This window comes from Osmerus mordax, chromosome 7 (genome assembly GCF_038355195.1).
Source record: "Osmerus mordax isolate fOsmMor3 chromosome 7, fOsmMor3.pri, whole genome shotgun sequence".
NCBI classification, from domain to species: domain Eukaryota; kingdom Metazoa; phylum Chordata; class Actinopteri; order Osmeriformes; family Osmeridae; genus Osmerus; species Osmerus mordax.
Genome location: NC_090056.1, coordinates 5,575,702 through 5,592,662, shown reverse-complemented (window position 1 = coordinate 5,592,662; position 16,961 = coordinate 5,575,702). Strand labels below are relative to the sequence as shown.

The following is a 16,961-nucleotide window of genomic DNA, read 5'->3' as shown; positions in this document are numbered from 1 at the left end:
AGTAGTTCAATAAGAGGAATGTGTGCTGTTCGGTTTCTGCAATTTTGAAGGCAGAAAACAGAACTACGCTTTGCAGGATGGAGTGCCGCAAGATCACAGGGTTCTCAAGCCTCACGCATTGACACAGGGGTGGGGTGGAATCTCACTCCAAGCTTTTGATAGAATTTGGCGACCTTGGGATCAGTTCTACTGTATACACTATTCCATAAAAAATATATTCTAGTGCTCCAGCTGGCTTGTCCTGGATTGTGCTAGCTAGAGCTAGCGCTAGCAAGCTGATGACTGATGATGCGAAGTTTAGGGCAATTCCCGTTTCCATGGCAACGACAACAGACACTGGAGCCTTAGCTAACCTGTAGGAGCTAGATAGCTAGCTACCTAACTCACTGTAAATCTAAGTGCGAAATATTAGCTGGCTGGTAAGTGAAGTTTCATGTAGCTAGATACTAAAATGATAACGTTACCTTTGTATTTGGCTGCTGGATCAAAGCTGTTAGGAGTGGCCTAAAGTATATCAACAAAAGTAGGCTGGCTAGACTCGCGTAAAAGGACACATATCGTCCAGCTAGTACACTGTACAGTAGTACTGTAGTAACAGTATGTAGTCTAGATAACCTAGCCAAAACGAGCTACTGTACTGTATCCACAGTAGTAAGCTCATTTACAGTATGAAACTGTAGTTTATAACTGATGGTCTTCAATTAAATGCAAATTGTTATAATGTTGGCCATTTAAATTCTAAGACAATCAAACTTTCAACAAGTAGCAAACCAAGATAAGGCCGTACAATGTCAGCAGAGATGGAGGAGGACGAGCTGGCTCTTTCCGAGGGCGAGGAGGGGCCAACTGAAGAGGGACACCAAGAGGATGAGAGTGCACCTCAACATGAAGAGCAGGTGCACTCACTGTATATTGATATATATCTGATATTCTGATTGTTGTCTGTTAAAGGTTTGCGATTGCCTAGAAATGCACTGACCCTATATAAAACAGACATTATGCAGCCCAACATCCACCATCTTATTAGTGAAAACGATGTCAGTATTGATATACTTTCTTATTTCTTATTGTTCAATTAATGTTACAAATCATCTGATGTGCAGAGACTTAATACTGGTATAGTTAACATTTTGAGTAATTGGGAGCGCCACTGCTCTCAGCGTAGTTCTAATGAGTTGGGTTTATGTCTCCCTCCAGATAGAGCCATGCCATTTGACCCAAGAAACGGTTCATCAGAGCCTGTCCTTGCTGTGCCGCACAGCAAACGGCCTGGCTCACGCCTTTGTCAAGATGGATTTAAAAGACAGGTGGACATAACATTCAAAAATAAGAAGCGAAACATGAAACATGTTTTTCTTTCTGACTGTGACTGTCTACCTCTCGTTTTTTCTCTGCCCTAACCCACTCTTCTCATCCACTCTCCTCCCCTTGCCCTTCTTGTCTGTTTCTCTATACTCTTTCCATGTCTCTCCACAGGCAGTTGACAGACATATCTCTCATCAGTAGTTTTGTACATCTGCGTTTCTTGGACATTTCCTCCAACCACATGTCTGACCTGTCTCCCCTTTCAGCACTAACCCATCTACTCTGGCTGAATGCAAGTATACCAACCAAGCATTGTTAGCATTTCCCGCGATAGGACAATGAGGCACTTTGCTATCTAAAAGAGATACCGTAATAGCTAACAGATAATGGATTTCTCTGTGTCACATCTTTAGGTTGATAAGAATATGGTGACACGGTTGAAAGGTCAGCCCCTGGGTCAGCTGACCTTTTTGCAGTGGCTGAGCCTTGCTCTAAACAAGCTGACAGACCTGGAGGGTCTGGGGTGCCCTGCCCTAGAAAGCCTCAACCTTACTGGTCAGTTTCTTGTCTGTGAATCTTATTATAGTTGGAGAGTGCTGGTCATGTTATAGGGCTATAATTGAAGAGTAGCTAACGTTTGAAATATGTGTGGTTCTATCTGGTAGGTAATGGTATCCAGAGGGTTTCTGGGCTGCAGTTCAATCGACTCACTAACCTAGTCACTCTGGAGCTGAGAGGAAACTGCCTGGAGACAACAGACGGCATCTACCTCCCTAACCTGCAACGATTATACCTGGTAAAAGTATTTGACCTCTAAGACAAACTCAGAACCCAAGGACTTCCCAAGGAATTATAAACAATTCTAACTTTATTATGTTGGTTCAAAGAGGGTACCCCTTACTATAACCGTAAAACAAAAAAAGACTAACCACTAACTCTGTCTCTGCAGGCCCAGAACAGCATCAAGCATTTGGAGGGGTTAGACAAACTGGAGCGCCTCACCACCTTGCACCTCCGAGACAACCAACTGGAGACACTGGATGGCATTAGCCCCAACATGAAGTCCCTACAGTACCTTAATGTCAGGTAGATCCCCATGTGTATCTAACAGAAAAGCTTAACAACAACACAACAACATCAGGCAAACAAACCCTTCAATTGAAGCGGACTCAAAGTCAAATTGCATGCATTCTAATACAAAGATGATTCTATGTCACCTCCCTCACCTCTTGTCCTCAGAGGTAACCTAGTGTTTAACCAGCGCGCCCTGCGCAGCCTGTCGGCTGTGTCGAAGACACTGCGAGCCCTGGTGCTGGCAGAGAACCCTCTGTCGGAGAAGGAAGACTACCGCGTGTATGTGGTCACACACCTGCCACTCCTGGAACGGCTGGACAAGGAGCCAATCTCCCCCGAGGAGAAAGCTGAGGCCATGGAGAGCTTTGGGGTGAGGGAAAGACACTTAGTGTATCTTGTACTGTAGGTAAAGGTGAACAACAACTGTTCAATCCATGTATGATTTTGTTAAGAGTGTGTGATTCATTTGCCTCTGTCTGTGAAATGTACTGTCTGAAAAGTTTTAAGCCTGTCTTATCTTGCTATTCTAGAAGAAGAAATAATGGTACTACATTCTTGGATCAAAGGGACTGTATTCGTTCAAGGTTGCTCAGATGTGAACCCTGTGTTTGTCTCTTTAGGAGTTTGAAAATGAGGGGGCAGCAGAGCAGGAAGACAAATGATGACATCTGGAAGCTGAACAAAGGCACTGAAGCAGTGACTGAAACAGCACCCAGCAGGGGTGGGGATGAGAACGCTGACAATACCAGTATCAAAGAGGCTGCATTGTATGTCAAACCTTGGAAACGGCGTGGACAGTATTTTGAGTTGTTCTTCCACAATTTTTGTGAATCATACTGGTATACTAAGTTTAACCAATAAAATATTGTAATGTAAACATTAAAATGTATTTGGCAATATCCTACACTATTTTAATATCTATGCAAGATATTTTAAAATTATATATTATATAAAGAGTTTTCAAACCGTGCGTCACTGCTATCTTATTTTACCCTGAGTAAGAATGAGAGAGCAAAAAAAAAAAAAAAAAGTAAGAATGAGAGAGCAAAATCATTCTGCCACTTCCGTGTTGGAGTCCTCCAATAGAATTTGGCAGACTGACTTAAAGGACCAGCACATATATTCGGGTGGCTTTATGCATGTATTTCTTAATGTAACATCTCAGAATGAGCAATGAGTATAGACTAAATTTAACAGCCTTTATTATTTATCTTCGAAATAATAAATATGAGCCCCTGTAAATATCAAGTAGTATGGAAGGTGGTAAACTTGTATAGTAAAGAACTTTCAAATTATACATACATTATACATTTACATTTTATTTAATTTTTTACTGTCATGTTTCCTCATTGTTGTCTAATGTCCTAATCGTCTGTATTTCCCCATACTGTACACTCCTGTGCTAACAGTGACAATGAACTGGACGGTCAGGTGGTTTTCTCGGTAGTTTTAGCTCTACAGATGCAGAATCAGTTTTCTGGTCCAAATTCAGACCCGAATTATAAAGAAACTGATACTAGATCAGAGAATGTTTAATAAGCAGGCTCTGACTAGATCACTGACTGGCCACTTCTTCAGAATACTTTCTGCACATTGCGCGAATACGTTTCCTCCAATGATTGGATTAGGTGGGCGTGGTTGTTACAGTGCACATAAAGCCAATTCTCGCCCTCTTTCCTCCTCGTTTCTGCGTGCCTTGAACACTTGCGGCATTGCAAGGGTGATAATACACTTCATTCGAAACGACACTCGTAAACTTACTCGTTTTTGAAGTTTTTTTTAGTTATTTGCCAAGCAAGCTCCACGCTCCAGTATCTCAAACATGGCAAGCTACCACAAACCAGACGAAAAGACTCTCCAGGGCCTGAAGGACATTGCCAACAAGCTGAGGATTAATTCCATCAAAGCAACATGCGCCTCAAATTCCGGGTAAGTTCAAAAAAGTTATTAGACTTTATATAAACCGATGGGTTGTTAGTGTTTCCTCTTTTGGCCTAACGCCGCTGAACTGTCCATGCAGCACTGTTCACCTGCGTGGCCATGCTTCATGTGCGGATTATTATCTGCAGACTTCACGCAGATATCCCGGTGTTCCTATATTATTACCTGGCTAACTGTTAGTTTCCGTTTTACAATATCTTCCGTAAATGTTGACGTTTTCAAACGACAGAGTAGCACTTTGGCGTCAAAGCATTTAATTTAGCTGGCAAACCAAGTAGCTAACAGTTGCAATAATCGAATAGCTAGCATAGCCACATTGTCGTTTCAATGGTCTTGGACGTGTGATCTAGCTAGCTAACACCATTGCTATATCTTGTCCGCATCCATGTCACATGGAAGTTGAGCTGATCTCGTGGTCTGCTTTACGCTTTGATTTAAAGACAATTATGCAGAGACACTTATTCAATCAGCATCTAGCATGCGTTTTTAATCGACCTTCTGACCATTTTTTTTGCGCTGTAATGTAGTAAATCAATGTTGCGAATTGGCTAACTACAGTAGAGCTAGTTATATTATATTTACTACTAGCCTCTTTGTTTGCTTACAATACTTTTTATCGTGACGTTTCCGTCATCCAGTGTTCTCCATAGATTTTGGAATCTGGCCCAATTTGACAAGTCGAAAGCATGGCGGACGATCCCAGTGTACAAAAGCAATTGTTCCTAAACAGATATTCTTTGTGTGGCACTGTTCACTCTAACAGTAACTTGGGTTGCACCATCAGGAAGACTGGATTCAACTGACACAATTTCCAGTTCGTTTATTTCCTTGTTTGAGAAGAATGAATGAATGAATGGAGGACTCTTACCCTCCCACACCTACTGTAATGGTTACCTGTACATGCAACTATTTGTGGGTGCTATCGCCAAAAATTCCTATGACAGTATTTGTTTGTCACAATACGATAAAACATGCTTTAGAAGGGGTAGCAGATAATAACTGAATTAAAGTAGTTAAACTGTGCAATGTGATAGTTTTAGCTCAGTAAATTTCTGATTATATATTCCAGGGATCGTTTTTCCTATCACCACCTATTGTTGCATATTGCTTCAGATGTCATGAAAAGAGGGATGTATGTGGACAAACTGGTTTCATTCACTTCCTTTAAACGAGAATAGATGGACAGTATGTCTTTGAACAGGAACAGTCTTAGATTGATCCACTCATGTTGTTGGAGTACTGGACGACGACCCATCCCGTTTAATGGATGGGCCCTTGTGTGGGGATAGACTATAGTTGCAAGACTAGAACAGTTCTTAGAATTGTCCTCGATAATTTGCCTGAATGTTTAGAAGCATAAAGATTGATTTACAATAATTTGTTGTCCTGATTTAATACGAAATAAACTGTTTTACATTTCAGCTTAGTTCCTTGGCCAAAGAACAAAGGGGTAAATGGAGAATGACATTTGTGATGCAAGTGTTTAAAAAAAATTTTTTTTGTGGAATGCAGCAACCTGTTTGACCAAGATAATGTTTGACAAGATGTCCCAATACAGCGGTGATATTTTCACATTAACCCATATAGGGAACCTGGCCTGATATTGGCTAAGCCATACAGGTTATTACCAAACCCTGTTACCAACTACATTACCCTGACCGCCAGTCTGCAACTAACAGTTTCACAAACAGTCGTGCCAATCTGGGGGAAATGCTTTAAAGAGGGTAGAGGGAGGACATGGGTGCATGATGATGCAGAATAACACTGGTTAAGAATTTCCAGATGGAGCCTGTATACACACACACACACTCTGTTTTAGTTTCATATTTTGCTGCAAGTCGGTCACTGTGTTGATTTCAGCTATACTGCTCTTTACACAACAGTAACATGCATGTGTGTGTGGATGTCCCTCATTAACAGTTGCCTGTTGTGACCTGTCACTAACAGACCTCTTTACTGTGTGTGCGTTTGTTTTCGCTACCCCAGGCACCCCACCTCCTGTTGCAGCGCGGCAGAGCTCATGTCTGTGCTGTTCTTTCACACCATGCGCTACAAACCCAACGACCCCCGCAACCAGTGCAACGACCGCTTCGTCATGTCCAAGGTGAGACCCAGTTTACACACAGGAGACCTGTGTGTAAACCTGACTGTATGCTTTTTAAAGGAATCCATTTCTGATTGGTTGCCTCGCTCTCGCAGGGTCACGCTGCACCAATCCTCTACGCCGCCTGGGCGGAGGCGGGCTACGTGAAGGAGTCTGAGCTGCTCAACCTGCGCAAGATCGACTGTGAGCTGGAGGGTCACCCTACTCCTGTAAGCGACCCCCTCCCCACACAGGCCTCGGAACCCAACCCTAGTTTGTCACCCGCTGCAGTGGACCACCCTGCTCTGGTGTAGCCGCTCAACTCCTAGCTGTTGTGCTTTCAGAAACTGGCGTTTGTTGACGTGGCCACCGGCTCCCTGGGGCAGGGTCTGGGGGCAGCTTGTGGCATGGCCTACACCGGGAAACACTTTGACAAGTCCAGGTAAGGACCAACACAGACATACTCAACATCTACGAATCCTCTTCACCAGTGTCAGCAGGGTCTTTAACCCCTGGTCCTCAGGGCCCACTGTCCTGTATGTTCCAGACTTCCCTGCAGAAGTCCAATGTTCCATATGAAATGCATCTTGAAATGAGTTTGGTTCTAAAGTTAGTTATGACACTTATTAACCAAATTGGCCTATCTAGGGATCTCCTACTCCCATTAATATCTGTTTGGACAAATGACAGAAGTGGAAGTCTTTGCCCCAAACATGTAGATGCTTTACAACATAGATAGGAACTAAGTTTTGAAACTGAGGAAGTACCCAAACTTGTGTAACACTACAGATCTTGTCATTTAGTTTCAAACGCTATTGCCTTGGACTTCCTCAGATCTCCAATTAGCTGTGTCTCATATCATACCGGTATGAGATACAGCAGGCTTTTAACAGGATGCTCACTTTGTGCTACAATGGCTACTTCAATATATGAACTGCAATAACGTGTGTGTGTGTGTGTGTGTGTGCGCAGCTACCGTGTGTACTGCATGCTGGGTGATGGCGAGTGCTCCGAGGGCTCCGTGTGGGAGGCCATGGCCTTCGCCTCCCTCTACCAGCTGGACAACCTGGTGGCCATCCTGGACGTGAACCGTCTGGGCCAGAGCGAGGCGGCGCCCCTGAAGCACGACATGGAGGTGTACCGCAAGCGCTGCGAGTCCTTCGGGTAAAAGCCGCTCTGAGCTTCCTCGCCCCTGCGACACACTTGGATCGGTTACTCGCCTTTTTTGAGGGGTGTGTCCTTGGGTATATGTTAAGATGGCTTCCGTGTGTGTGTGTGTGTGTGTGTGTGTAGGTGGAACACGTACGTGGTGGACGGGCATGACGTGGAGGAGCTGTGCAAGGCCCTGTGGCAGGCCCAGCAGGTCAAGGGCAAACCCACCTGCATCGTCGCCAAGACCTTCAAGGGCAAGGGTCTCAAAGGTGAGGAGGGGCGGCCAAGGGGCACTTGTATAGCCGCTTTCACTTGCGGGAATGAAGACATAATATTGCTGCTTAATATTCATTGTTTGCACATGGATAGGACATGGTGAGATATAAATGTGAATAATAAAAAAAAAAAAAGAGGGATCTAGAGTTTGTGTTCCTTGAGTCTGATTAGAGGGTGTAGAGCACATTAGCAGTGTAGTGCTACAGGCTCTGAAGGTATGCACGCCTGTCGGTCTCCAGACATCGAGGACATGGACAACTGGCACGGCAAGCCCATCCCCAAGGACCGCGTGGACCAGCTGCTGGCAGACCTAAAGGGCCAGATCCAGGCTCCCGACAAGCATCTCTCCCCAGAGGTGCCCAAGGAGGACACGGCCCCCGCCGACCTCACCCCCATCCGCCTGCCCGCTCCCCCCGCATACAAACTGGGAGAGAAGGTAACAAAAGACTTCCTCAATGATGATTTGAAGTTTTGTCTTTTTTTTGTTTTACTTTGTGTTTTAACACTTTATTTTTTTCTCTCCTCACCTGAATGGATGTGAATAAGCACCTTTCTAATTAAATTAAATGAAACCCCTGCTATTTCTGAAAAGGGAGGCCGGTTACCTTCTGGTTGTTCCAGATTGGTATCTCCTCAAATGTTTGATAATGAACATATAACTTGTACCAACACAATTAGCGTACACCTACCTTACTTGCGGTCTACGTTTGACGTGAGCCATTCTGAACTTTCATTTAGCTTTTTTTCAAATAGCTAAACATAAGTTGTAGGTCGGATGTAGTTGAGAGAAGTCATTGCCTCAGCCCTGAAAGTAACCAGTGTGTGGTTTCCTCCAGCCCAGGAGAGCCTCTCTAAAAGTCAATCATCTATCCACAGGGTCAGACTTCACTGAACTCTGAGCTGAGAGTGTGTGCTGGGTCAGCAGAGAGCTCTCCTACCCCTCCAGATTAGATAACCGCCATGTGCTGAGGGTTACCTACATGTGTTAACAACCTCTCGAGGTTGTTAGAGGGGGGTTTTACAGAGGGCAGTAACTCTGTAAATACCGCTGTGTTCACTTTGTCGTCACCGTCTCCAACATTGTTTACAAAATGTGGGATAACCCGGCCAGTTCTGAATAGTTTTGCACACATCTGAACTCGTGCACGCGCTCTCTCCTCCCGTCCCCTAGATGGCGACGCGCCGTGCGTACGGCACAGCTCTCGCCAAGATGGGCCAGGCCAGCCCCCGGGTGGTGGGGCTGGACGGAGACACCAAGAACTCCACCTTCTCTGACGTCTTCAGGAAGGCCCACCCCGACCGCTACATCGAGTGCTTCATCGCCGAGCAGAACATGGTGAGGGTTCAGAAGGTGTTCAGGAGTTTGTGGGGGTGGATGTGCTGTTCATGGAAGTCTCCAAGGGTTTGGTGGTGTGGTCTTATCTTTCTGACAGGACATCAAGGGTCAGTTTATTAAAGATGCTGGTTGACCTCTTTGTTCGGTCCTTCACACAGCACGCACTCCTCACACTGGGCCTAATCTGTGCCAAAGTAGTCTTAATCTGTAGCTATTCATTTACTGGCCCATAATCCCAACCGCAAAGCAGTTTACATGAGTACCCATATTTGGAGCCCTGAGTTACATTTATTCTGTCTTTTGAACTGACTCGACACAGACAAGTTGAAGAGTTTTAATTTGGGGAAATGTGAAATCTACCGAGATGCTAAATGAGAATTTGGGAGTGAAAGGAGTAATGGGCTCTAAATTTTAGAGTGGCCTTGGATGAGTCACTTCCTGCTACTTTGAATCATTTTTGACTGAAGTCCTGAAGGTTCCAACATCCCCCCCCCCCCCCCCCCCCACACCTTGGGTTCAGTCTGAAACTCTTAAACTAGTTGCGATGGTTGCATAATCTGTAGTCGTATTTCTTAGATTATAATCCACATGGGATTATGTCCCCTCAAGTGGATCCAGCTAGTTATCCCATTACCAGTGTTGTCAGGCCCGCATCATTTTCGGACATAACCACACACGCAGATTTCGTGCCTTTTTGCCGCCTAGGTCAGCGTGGCGATCGGCTGTGCGACCCGCGACCGCACGGTGGCCTTTGCCAGCACGTTCTCCGCCTTCTTCTCCCGCGCCTACGACCAGATACGCATGGCCGCCATCTCCCAGTCCAACGTCAACCTGGTGGGCTCCCACTGCGGCGTCTCCATCGGTGAGCTGTGTGTGTGTGTGTGTGTGTGGGTGTGTGTGGGTGTGTGTGTGTGTGTGTGTGTGTGTGTGTGCTTGTTTGTGTGTTTTTATTTCTTCGGGTGAGGTGTGTGTGTGCCCTCGTCATGGTGTGTATAGACGTGTAATATTGCGTCTCCCCCCCCCCAGGTGAGGATGGCCCCTCCCAGATGGCCCTGGAGGACCTGGCTATGTTCCGCGCTGTCCCAACATGCACCGTGTTCTACCCCAGTGATGCTGTCTCTACTGAGAGGGCTGTTGAGCTGGCTGCCAACACCAAGGTCAGCACTCTGTGTGTGTGTGTGTGTGGGGGGGGGGGGGGGGGGGGGTGTTGCATTCCAGTCTGGCTGCATGTTCTGTTCTCATCTTTGTGTGTGTGTCTGGTTCCAGGGTATCTGTTTCATCCGCACCAGCAGACCAGAATCCAAGGTCCTCTACTCCCCAGAGGAGAAGTTTGAGCTGGGCCAAGCCAAGGTAGAGTTTCCCAGCCCAACTGACTTGGTGGCGACAAAAGCAATTCCTCTGCAGGAAACCCAATTTTACCTGTTTGATTTCTCTCTGTGAATGTCACAAATGGTATCAAGTACAATCCTGGCACTGCCAAGCTCAGACTCGTTTTTCACCTGTTTCAGACGAGGGGACTGAATGATGCATTAGTTTGAGACACCATCCACTGTTCAGACACAATGGAGCCGACACTAGTTCTTCTTGTTTTGCAACGTCTTGCCAACGTGTGTGTGTGTCCAGGTGGTGCGCCAGTCTGACAGTGACAAAGTGACTGTGATTGGAGCAGGAGTGACTTTGCACGAAGCCCTCACTGCTGCAGATGAGCTCGCCAGCGAGGGTAAGCCCTGCCCCCTAGTGGCCCTGTAGAGGAACGGACACAAAAGTAGTTTCTAAAATGCAGCAAAATAACTGCCACCGTCTGCATTTGAGAGACGTGTGTGTGTGTGTGTGGATTTCCCCGTAACCTGTTAATCTCAATGCCATTTAGTCATTTTCGAATCGAGATCAATTTGAAAACCAGTGACTGGGCGAGCTCAGGAGATGGAAGCTGTGACCATCCCTGTCGTCCCTCTTCCAGGCGTCAACATCCGCGTGATCGACCCGTTCACCATCAAGCCCCTGGACGCCGCCACCATCGTGTCCAGCGCCCGAGCCACCGGGGGAAGGATCATCACCGTCGAGGACCACTACAAGGAGGGTGGGTGTTTCGTGCGACAGGAAATGGGAGAGTCGGTTTTCTTGTGTGTGCGCATCAAGCCAAAAGCATTTCGTCAGGACGGTGAAACAGTCTCCCTCTCTTCTCCTCCCGGTTTCTCCAGGTGGTCTGGGCGAGGCGGTGCTGTCCGCCGTGGGGGAGGAGCCAGGCATCGTGGTGACCCGTCTGGCGGTGACCCGCGTCCCCCAGAGCGGCAAGCCCCAGGAGCTGCTGGATCTGTACGGCATCAGCGCCAAGCACATCGTCGCTGCCGTGCGCCAGACCTTCGCCAACTGAGGAAGCGCGCACCACGTCTACGCCTCTCTCCCCCCGTCTCTCTCTCTCTCTCGACCCCTCTTGTCTGCTGTCGGGACACCCTGCCGTTCTCCATCCGCCTAGCCACCCGCGCCTCGGACCTGCAGAGCGAAATGTTTCCTCTTACGCTTGCACCTATTAACTTGACCAACGAGAGAGGGTTTGAGTGCACCCCAGCAGTGTTTTCAGTGAGATGTCAGAGTTGGAACGAGGGACCAGTAGTGCTGTGTCTAGACGGAGCTTTAGAGCTAACTGTGTACTCTCCTAACGCACCTTAGCTAAACCCCCGGAACCATAGAACGGTTCTTCCGCTGGTTTACCTTTTTAGTTCTCGTTTTCCTGCCCGAACCCATTCCTTCTTTTGTAAACTCGTGTTTGATTGGATTGTTGCTGACTCATCACCCATAAATACTGTATGTGTTGTAGTTCTAAATGGGTCTTATGTAATTTTGTTTTTTTGTTGTTGGGCAAAACCCGTTTGCCGTCCACGCAAAGTTCTGCAGTTAGAGCTGATCTGTGTTATGTTCTTTATCATATCAACACATCTTGGATTTTTTTGATATTGTCGACACATTCCTTTAACACAGTGCGTTTGCTCCTCTTTCCAACATTGATTTGTATCATTCCTCATTCACTGTGACCATTCCAGGCTCTGTAACAGACACCATTATGGGATACCGATTACTGATCACATTACAATTTGATTTACAACTCCAACTGAGGCTAATCATTTGATAAGAGCTGTGTAGATCAAGTGTCAAAACATCTTGATTGAATTCACTGCTGGTTGTCAATTTTGTGTGATGAATAACGTAACCTGTGTGACATCATCGTTACTGACCAATCCAGACCTCCCATTTGTCATTCCTGGCTCACCTGTCAGCCTGTGGCTTGTCTGCCTTGCTGTGGTTTTGCTTCAATCAAATAAAACTACTTGACCCTATGCATGTTTGTGTCCTGTGCCTTGCTGTTTTTAAGCGCAGGTTATTATATGAACTGGTAGAGATGTTTAGCTGGGTGTTGTGGTATGTACAGCTGGATGCAGAATGAGGCACATGGAGGGTAGGTGTCATGCTTTTAAGGAGCTGGCGTCGTCAGACCTGACCGTTTGGGCAGCGCTCGTCTGACTCGCCTTACGGGAACACAAGCCTGCTGAGGTGCCGGAGAGACGCTTTGTTGATGATGTCGGGAGGTTCGACGCAGGGCCTTGGTGCTCCTACCTAAAGACCTTGAGATTCAGTGTTCTTGTGCCCCCCAGCGAACCGGTATCATCGTGTGCAGGTTGTGTTCTTAATGGTTGATCAGACTAGCATAATGGACTATTGTAGAGAGAGGGCTAACATGCTATACTAGTTAGAAATTACATTTAGTCATTTAGCAGACGCTCTTATCCAGAGCGACTTACAGTAAGTACAGGGACATTCCCCAGAGGCAAGTAGGGTGAAGTGCCTTGCCCAAGGACACAACGTCAGTTTGCATGACCGGGAATCGAACTGGCAACCTTCGGATTACTAGCCCGATTCCCTCACCGCTCAGCCACCTGACTCCACAGAAATCAATACAATATCAAAGATTTATTTTGAAATATGATTAGCGATGGATATTCAGATTGGGGGCAAGTGGAGGGGAAGTGTTTGAGAAATTGGTCAGTGGTGTTTGAGGTTGAGTGGATCTGGGGTCAGCAGCGTATAGGGGAGGAAAGGAGTGGGTAGTGGACGCCTGAAATGGACCGGTTTGTTTTTGTTTTTGAACGTTCCAATTTAACTTGTTTTTGTCTCCAGTCTCCATTTCGGTGTTGACCTACCACCTGAGAGAATGGGTGTCTGGTTAGGTATTTACTGCGAAAAGGACTCATGACAAACTCCTCCACTCACAAATGGAGCCTTTTGGAGTCTGTCTGGGTCGGAACAGAGCCAGTGTTCCAAATCTCAAATAGAATGGCTGACTTCAACATAAAAGATTAATCTTGAATAACGTGGCCTGGGACCGATCTACAAGTTCTCTGATGACCTGTTTCAGTTCAGTTTCACTTCAGGCCAAATCTTTACAAATGCTAAACAGCTGAATGAGGTGAAAAGCTGTATGTAAGCTACGTTGAATTTCTTTCATACGTAGCATCCAGGTGTCAGATTCACCTTGTAAACACACATCTTGTAAACCTCTGTAAAGGTTGCCTGAGATGTCTGTGACACGAGTGTGTGTCCTGTCCAAACAGCAGGCGCTGTTAGCAGGTCTCTGCACTGAGACTCCAAGCTGCTCCGGCACCTGCTTGGCTCAGAGACTGGAGAGTGAGAGTGTGTGTGTTTTGTGCATCTATTCTGTCTCCTCCATGTGTGTGTGTGAGAGAGTGTGTGTTACATTTCCTTGACAGGGACATCTTTCATTCCTAGTACTGTCTTGGCTTTCCTCACATGTTGGTGTTAATGGATCGTTGCCAAGCAAGGAGGCCTACAGCCAGACCTCTCCATGTCACTGCCGGATCAGTTGACCTAACTGAGATCTTCACAGTCACTAATCAGAACTCAAAGTTGTAACTGATTTCAGGTCAGGTGTCATTGTTGTGCCTGAGACATGAGGACAAGGGCAGACGACTGTCTAGCTAGTATGAACCACAAATTACATGTCATCACAATCAGTTGTTAGATAACTTCTTGTCTTTCTCTCTCTTTCGCTCTCTCTCTTTCACTCTCTCTCTCTCTCTTTCGCTCTCTCTCTCCACCCAGGTGTTTGTTAGGTTAAGGCCAAGGTGAGTAAGTGTAATGGAGGAGGAGGGGGGGGGGGAGGGGGCAGTGTCTGTGTGTTTATTTTAGAGAACGAAGAGGCCTTTGTTAACAATGTGAGAATGTACTTTTCTTCGACCTCCCTCTGTCCTGCTCATCCTTCTTTCCCCTCCTCTTTTCTCCCGGTCCCTCCTCCCGCCCATCTTCATCCTTCACTCTCAGTCCTCGCAAGGTGAAGGACGGCAGTGCCTCGGTGGGGAGCATAGCGAGAGACAGCGAAGGAGCGCCATCGCAACTTTCCTCCCCGACTTCATTCCGACTTTTTGTGAATCTTTCTCGGGGCCTTCTCTTTCTGAACATGTTCTCCATTCCAAGTCCTTTCTGTACTCTTTAGACGCACTGGAATTCAAACCGACTCGACTGGCTCTTTCCCTGGCATTCTCACTTTCTTGGATTTGCTGTTTTCAACCGGGTTTCTCAGACTCGTCCAGTTTGGGTCTTGAAGGTTCCGGACGAAAGAGTGAAGACATAACACAGTCCAGTCGACATCAACACAGGATGACGCAGAGGCTGAAGATTTGGTTTGCGTGTGTGTGTGTGGGCGCCCTGATCTCAACAGGGCAAAGTCTACTTGATGCACAACTTAAAGAGAGGGATGCGGACACCGAGAACGACCTTGACACAAGCGACTCGCCTAGCGTGGACACGCTTGGAAGACATGCTGCTGGGATGACAGTTAATGCTGAACTCACCCCTGACCTCGAGGCAGACAAGGAGGCCAAAAAGTCCCTGACGACTGAGACAGGAAGCCTGAGTTCCACCACAGCTATCCCCTCCGGTGAGATGACCTCTTTCTGAATGTATCCAGGTTCCCTGAATGTTCCCACAGTACATTGTATGGGTTGTCTGTACACATGAATATTCCAATTCATTTACATCTTCTATTTTGTAACCATTTCCTTTCCTCTCTATCGCTCTACCTTTCCATCTCTTCTCTCTGGCCTGCCTCTGGCTCTGTCTGCGACGGGTGAAGAAGAGAGAGAGGAGCAGAGCTCACAAGCGGACGAAGAGGAAGGGAGAGCGACGGACAAGCAAACAAGCGATGCCGGGGAGCGGGAGGGTCGGAGGGGGAGAAGGGGAGCGTGGGGGAGGAGACATGCTGCTACAGTAGAGGCTACAGCGTACAGAGTGGTGAGAGCAGACAGTAGAGATGTGTGCGTGTGTGTGCCCAAGCTACAGTGTGGAGGCCTGTGGAGTGTCTGTGTGTGTCTGTGTGCGCACACACGTGCATGCTTTTACTTGCCAGTCTACTCGAAACCCTGAGCAGTACTTCACAGGTCTGTGTTTTCGATGCAGATTGGGTTAGGGCGCTCCCTGGAGGGCTGGAAGAGGCGAGGCACGCGCGCAGGATCTCCAGCTGTGGAGACAGGAGCCCTGAAAACGGTCCTGACAGAGATGCACAGCGAGAAGAGCAAACTCTTGGATGAGGAAAAGGGGGGGAAGCAGGAAGAGGAAGAAGAGGAGGATGATGACGATGACGACGAGGAGGATGATGACGATGACGAGGAGGAAGAGGAGGAGGTTTGTCGTGATCTGTCTTAGTTGCGAGCGTGATGTCTTAGCAGTATAGCAGTTCAGTTTTACATGGAAAGATGAAGCTCAAGTATGTGCAGTTCTAGAGTCTTCAGTGTCATTCCATGACCTAATGACATCTGTTTCTCCTGGAATGCCGATTCATTTATATCGCTTCACGCGTGTTGTCATTAGGAAGAAGAGGAGGAGGAAGAGGAGGAGGAGGAGGAAGAGGAAGAGGAGGGGACTGAGCCACCCACCAATCAGACCGAGGCACGCAGCAGCTTCACAGAGACGCTCCCAGCAGCTTGCCGGACCTCTGGCGGACACATGAACTGCAAAGGCGTGGGCATGACTCACCTACCCATCATCACTGACCTGGGGGTCACGACCCTGGACCTGTCAGGTGAGAAGGCGGGACTGGGGGAGGGGTTGTTTGTCCTAGAAGGAAGCCCTGCCTCACCGAAAGAATGATTATGTTCTTCACAGCATGTGGAATGCCCCTTGTCATTAAGTAGGAGACTGTGAGAGGAATTCCTCTGAGCCAGGGGTTTAGGAGACAGGTCTTGGGGAGAAAGGGTGACTCCACTGTTTGTTGGTTGTTATTAGTCTAAACGTGTGTGTGTGTGTGTGTGCGTGCGTGCGTGCTCGGCGACAGAGAACAACATCAGTGTGATCGCGCCTCGCGGTCTCTCAGGCCTGCCCAACCTGGAGGAGCTGGACCTGAGTAAGAACCAACTGGATGATAACTCCCTCAGCACTCACCTCTTTGCTGTAAGTCTCCGCCCTCCGCCCTCCGCCCTGCCTCTCTTTCTCGTTCTCCCTCCCCCTCTCCCTTTCTCTTCTTCTCTGCCAGTCACACGTGCTGACTTCTTTCCTCACAGCCATCCTTTTAACTTTGTAGTCCTTCTAAGCTTTTGATCTTTCAATGGTTCACGCCAACACCCCTGACCCCATCATATTACGTGCTGAATAGGATGGCCGTTTTTAACTTTGGTTGAAATAAATATAATGACGATCGTATCATCAACATATTAGAGGTTGTGGCTTGGTCTGTTAGTGTACAGTGCTCCGCTCCCAGAATAGGACTTCTGCCTGACCACAAGTCAC

At 47.2% G+C, this 16,961-nt stretch overlaps 3 protein-coding genes across 3 annotated transcripts in view; all 3 read left to right on the top strand.

The window, feature by feature from the left end:
* The first annotated feature begins 788 nt into the window (after nt 1–788).
* Nucleotides 789–3,041, top strand: lrrc23 (leucine rich repeat containing 23). Its single transcript, XM_067240939.1, has 8 exons — nt 789–896; nt 1,198–1,307; nt 1,477–1,597; nt 1,719–1,860; nt 1,971–2,101; nt 2,255–2,391; nt 2,545–2,749; nt 3,000–3,041. Exons 1-8 carry the CDS (start codon nt 789–791, stop codon nt 3,039–3,041), a joined length of 996 nt encoding a protein of 331 aa, XP_067097040.1.
* Nucleotides 3,042–4,074: 1,033 nt separating this feature from the next.
* tktb (transketolase b) lies at nt 4,075–11,691 on the top strand. Its single transcript, XM_067239303.1, has 14 exons — nt 4,075–4,308; nt 6,307–6,424; nt 6,520–6,633; nt 6,748–6,845; nt 7,376–7,567; nt 7,697–7,824; nt 8,071–8,267; nt 9,003–9,167; nt 9,873–10,029; nt 10,194–10,324; nt 10,434–10,517; nt 10,791–10,887; nt 11,128–11,247; nt 11,369–11,691. Exons 1-14 carry the CDS (start codon nt 4,202–4,204, stop codon nt 11,539–11,541), a joined length of 1,881 nt encoding a protein of 626 aa, XP_067095404.1. The 5' UTR covers nt 4,075–4,201; the 3' UTR covers nt 11,542–11,691.
* Nucleotides 11,692–13,738: 2,047 nt separating this feature from the next.
* The window catches only part of si:dkey-32e6.6 (extracellular matrix protein 2), a 4,581-nt gene continuing 1,358 nt past the window's right edge, over nt 13,739–16,961 (top strand). The window contains exons 1-5 of the mRNA XM_067240938.1: nt 13,739–13,847; nt 14,899–15,117; nt 15,646–15,860; nt 16,047–16,257; nt 16,510–16,625. Of these exons, the coding sequence (XP_067097039.1) occupies nt 13,739–13,847; nt 14,899–15,117; nt 15,646–15,860; nt 16,047–16,257; nt 16,510–16,625 (870 nt within the window). The remainder of the gene's footprint in view (nt 13,848–14,898; nt 15,118–15,645; nt 15,861–16,046; nt 16,258–16,509; nt 16,626–16,961) is intronic.

What these genes read in the sequence shown, in the direction of transcription:
- lrrc23 (XM_067240939.1), top strand. Translation starts at nt 789, where the DNA reads ATGTCAGCAGAGATGGAGGAGGACGAGCTGGCTCTTTCCGAGGGCGAG. An exon ending in AAGATGGATTTAAAAGACAG is followed by an intron (nt 1,308 to 1,476) that starts GTGGACATAACA and finishes GTCTCTCCACAG; the next exon opens with GCAGTTGACAGACATATCTC. An exon ending in ACCTGCAACGATTATACCTG is followed by an intron (nt 2,102 to 2,254) that starts GTAAAAGTATTT and finishes CTGTCTCTGCAG; the next exon opens with GCCCAGAACAGCATCAAGCA.
- tktb (XM_067239303.1), top strand. Translation starts at nt 4,202, where the DNA reads ATGGCAAGCTACCACAAACCAGACGAAAAGACTCTCCAGGGCCTGAAG. An exon ending in TCATCGCCGAGCAGAACATG is followed by an intron (nt 9,168 to 9,872) that starts GTGAGGGTTCAG and finishes TTTGCCGCCTAG; the next exon opens with GTCAGCGTGGCGATCGGCTG. An exon ending in AGATGAGCTCGCCAGCGAGG is followed by an intron (nt 10,888 to 11,127) that starts GTAAGCCCTGCC and finishes TCCCTCTTCCAG; the next exon opens with GCGTCAACATCCGCGTGATC.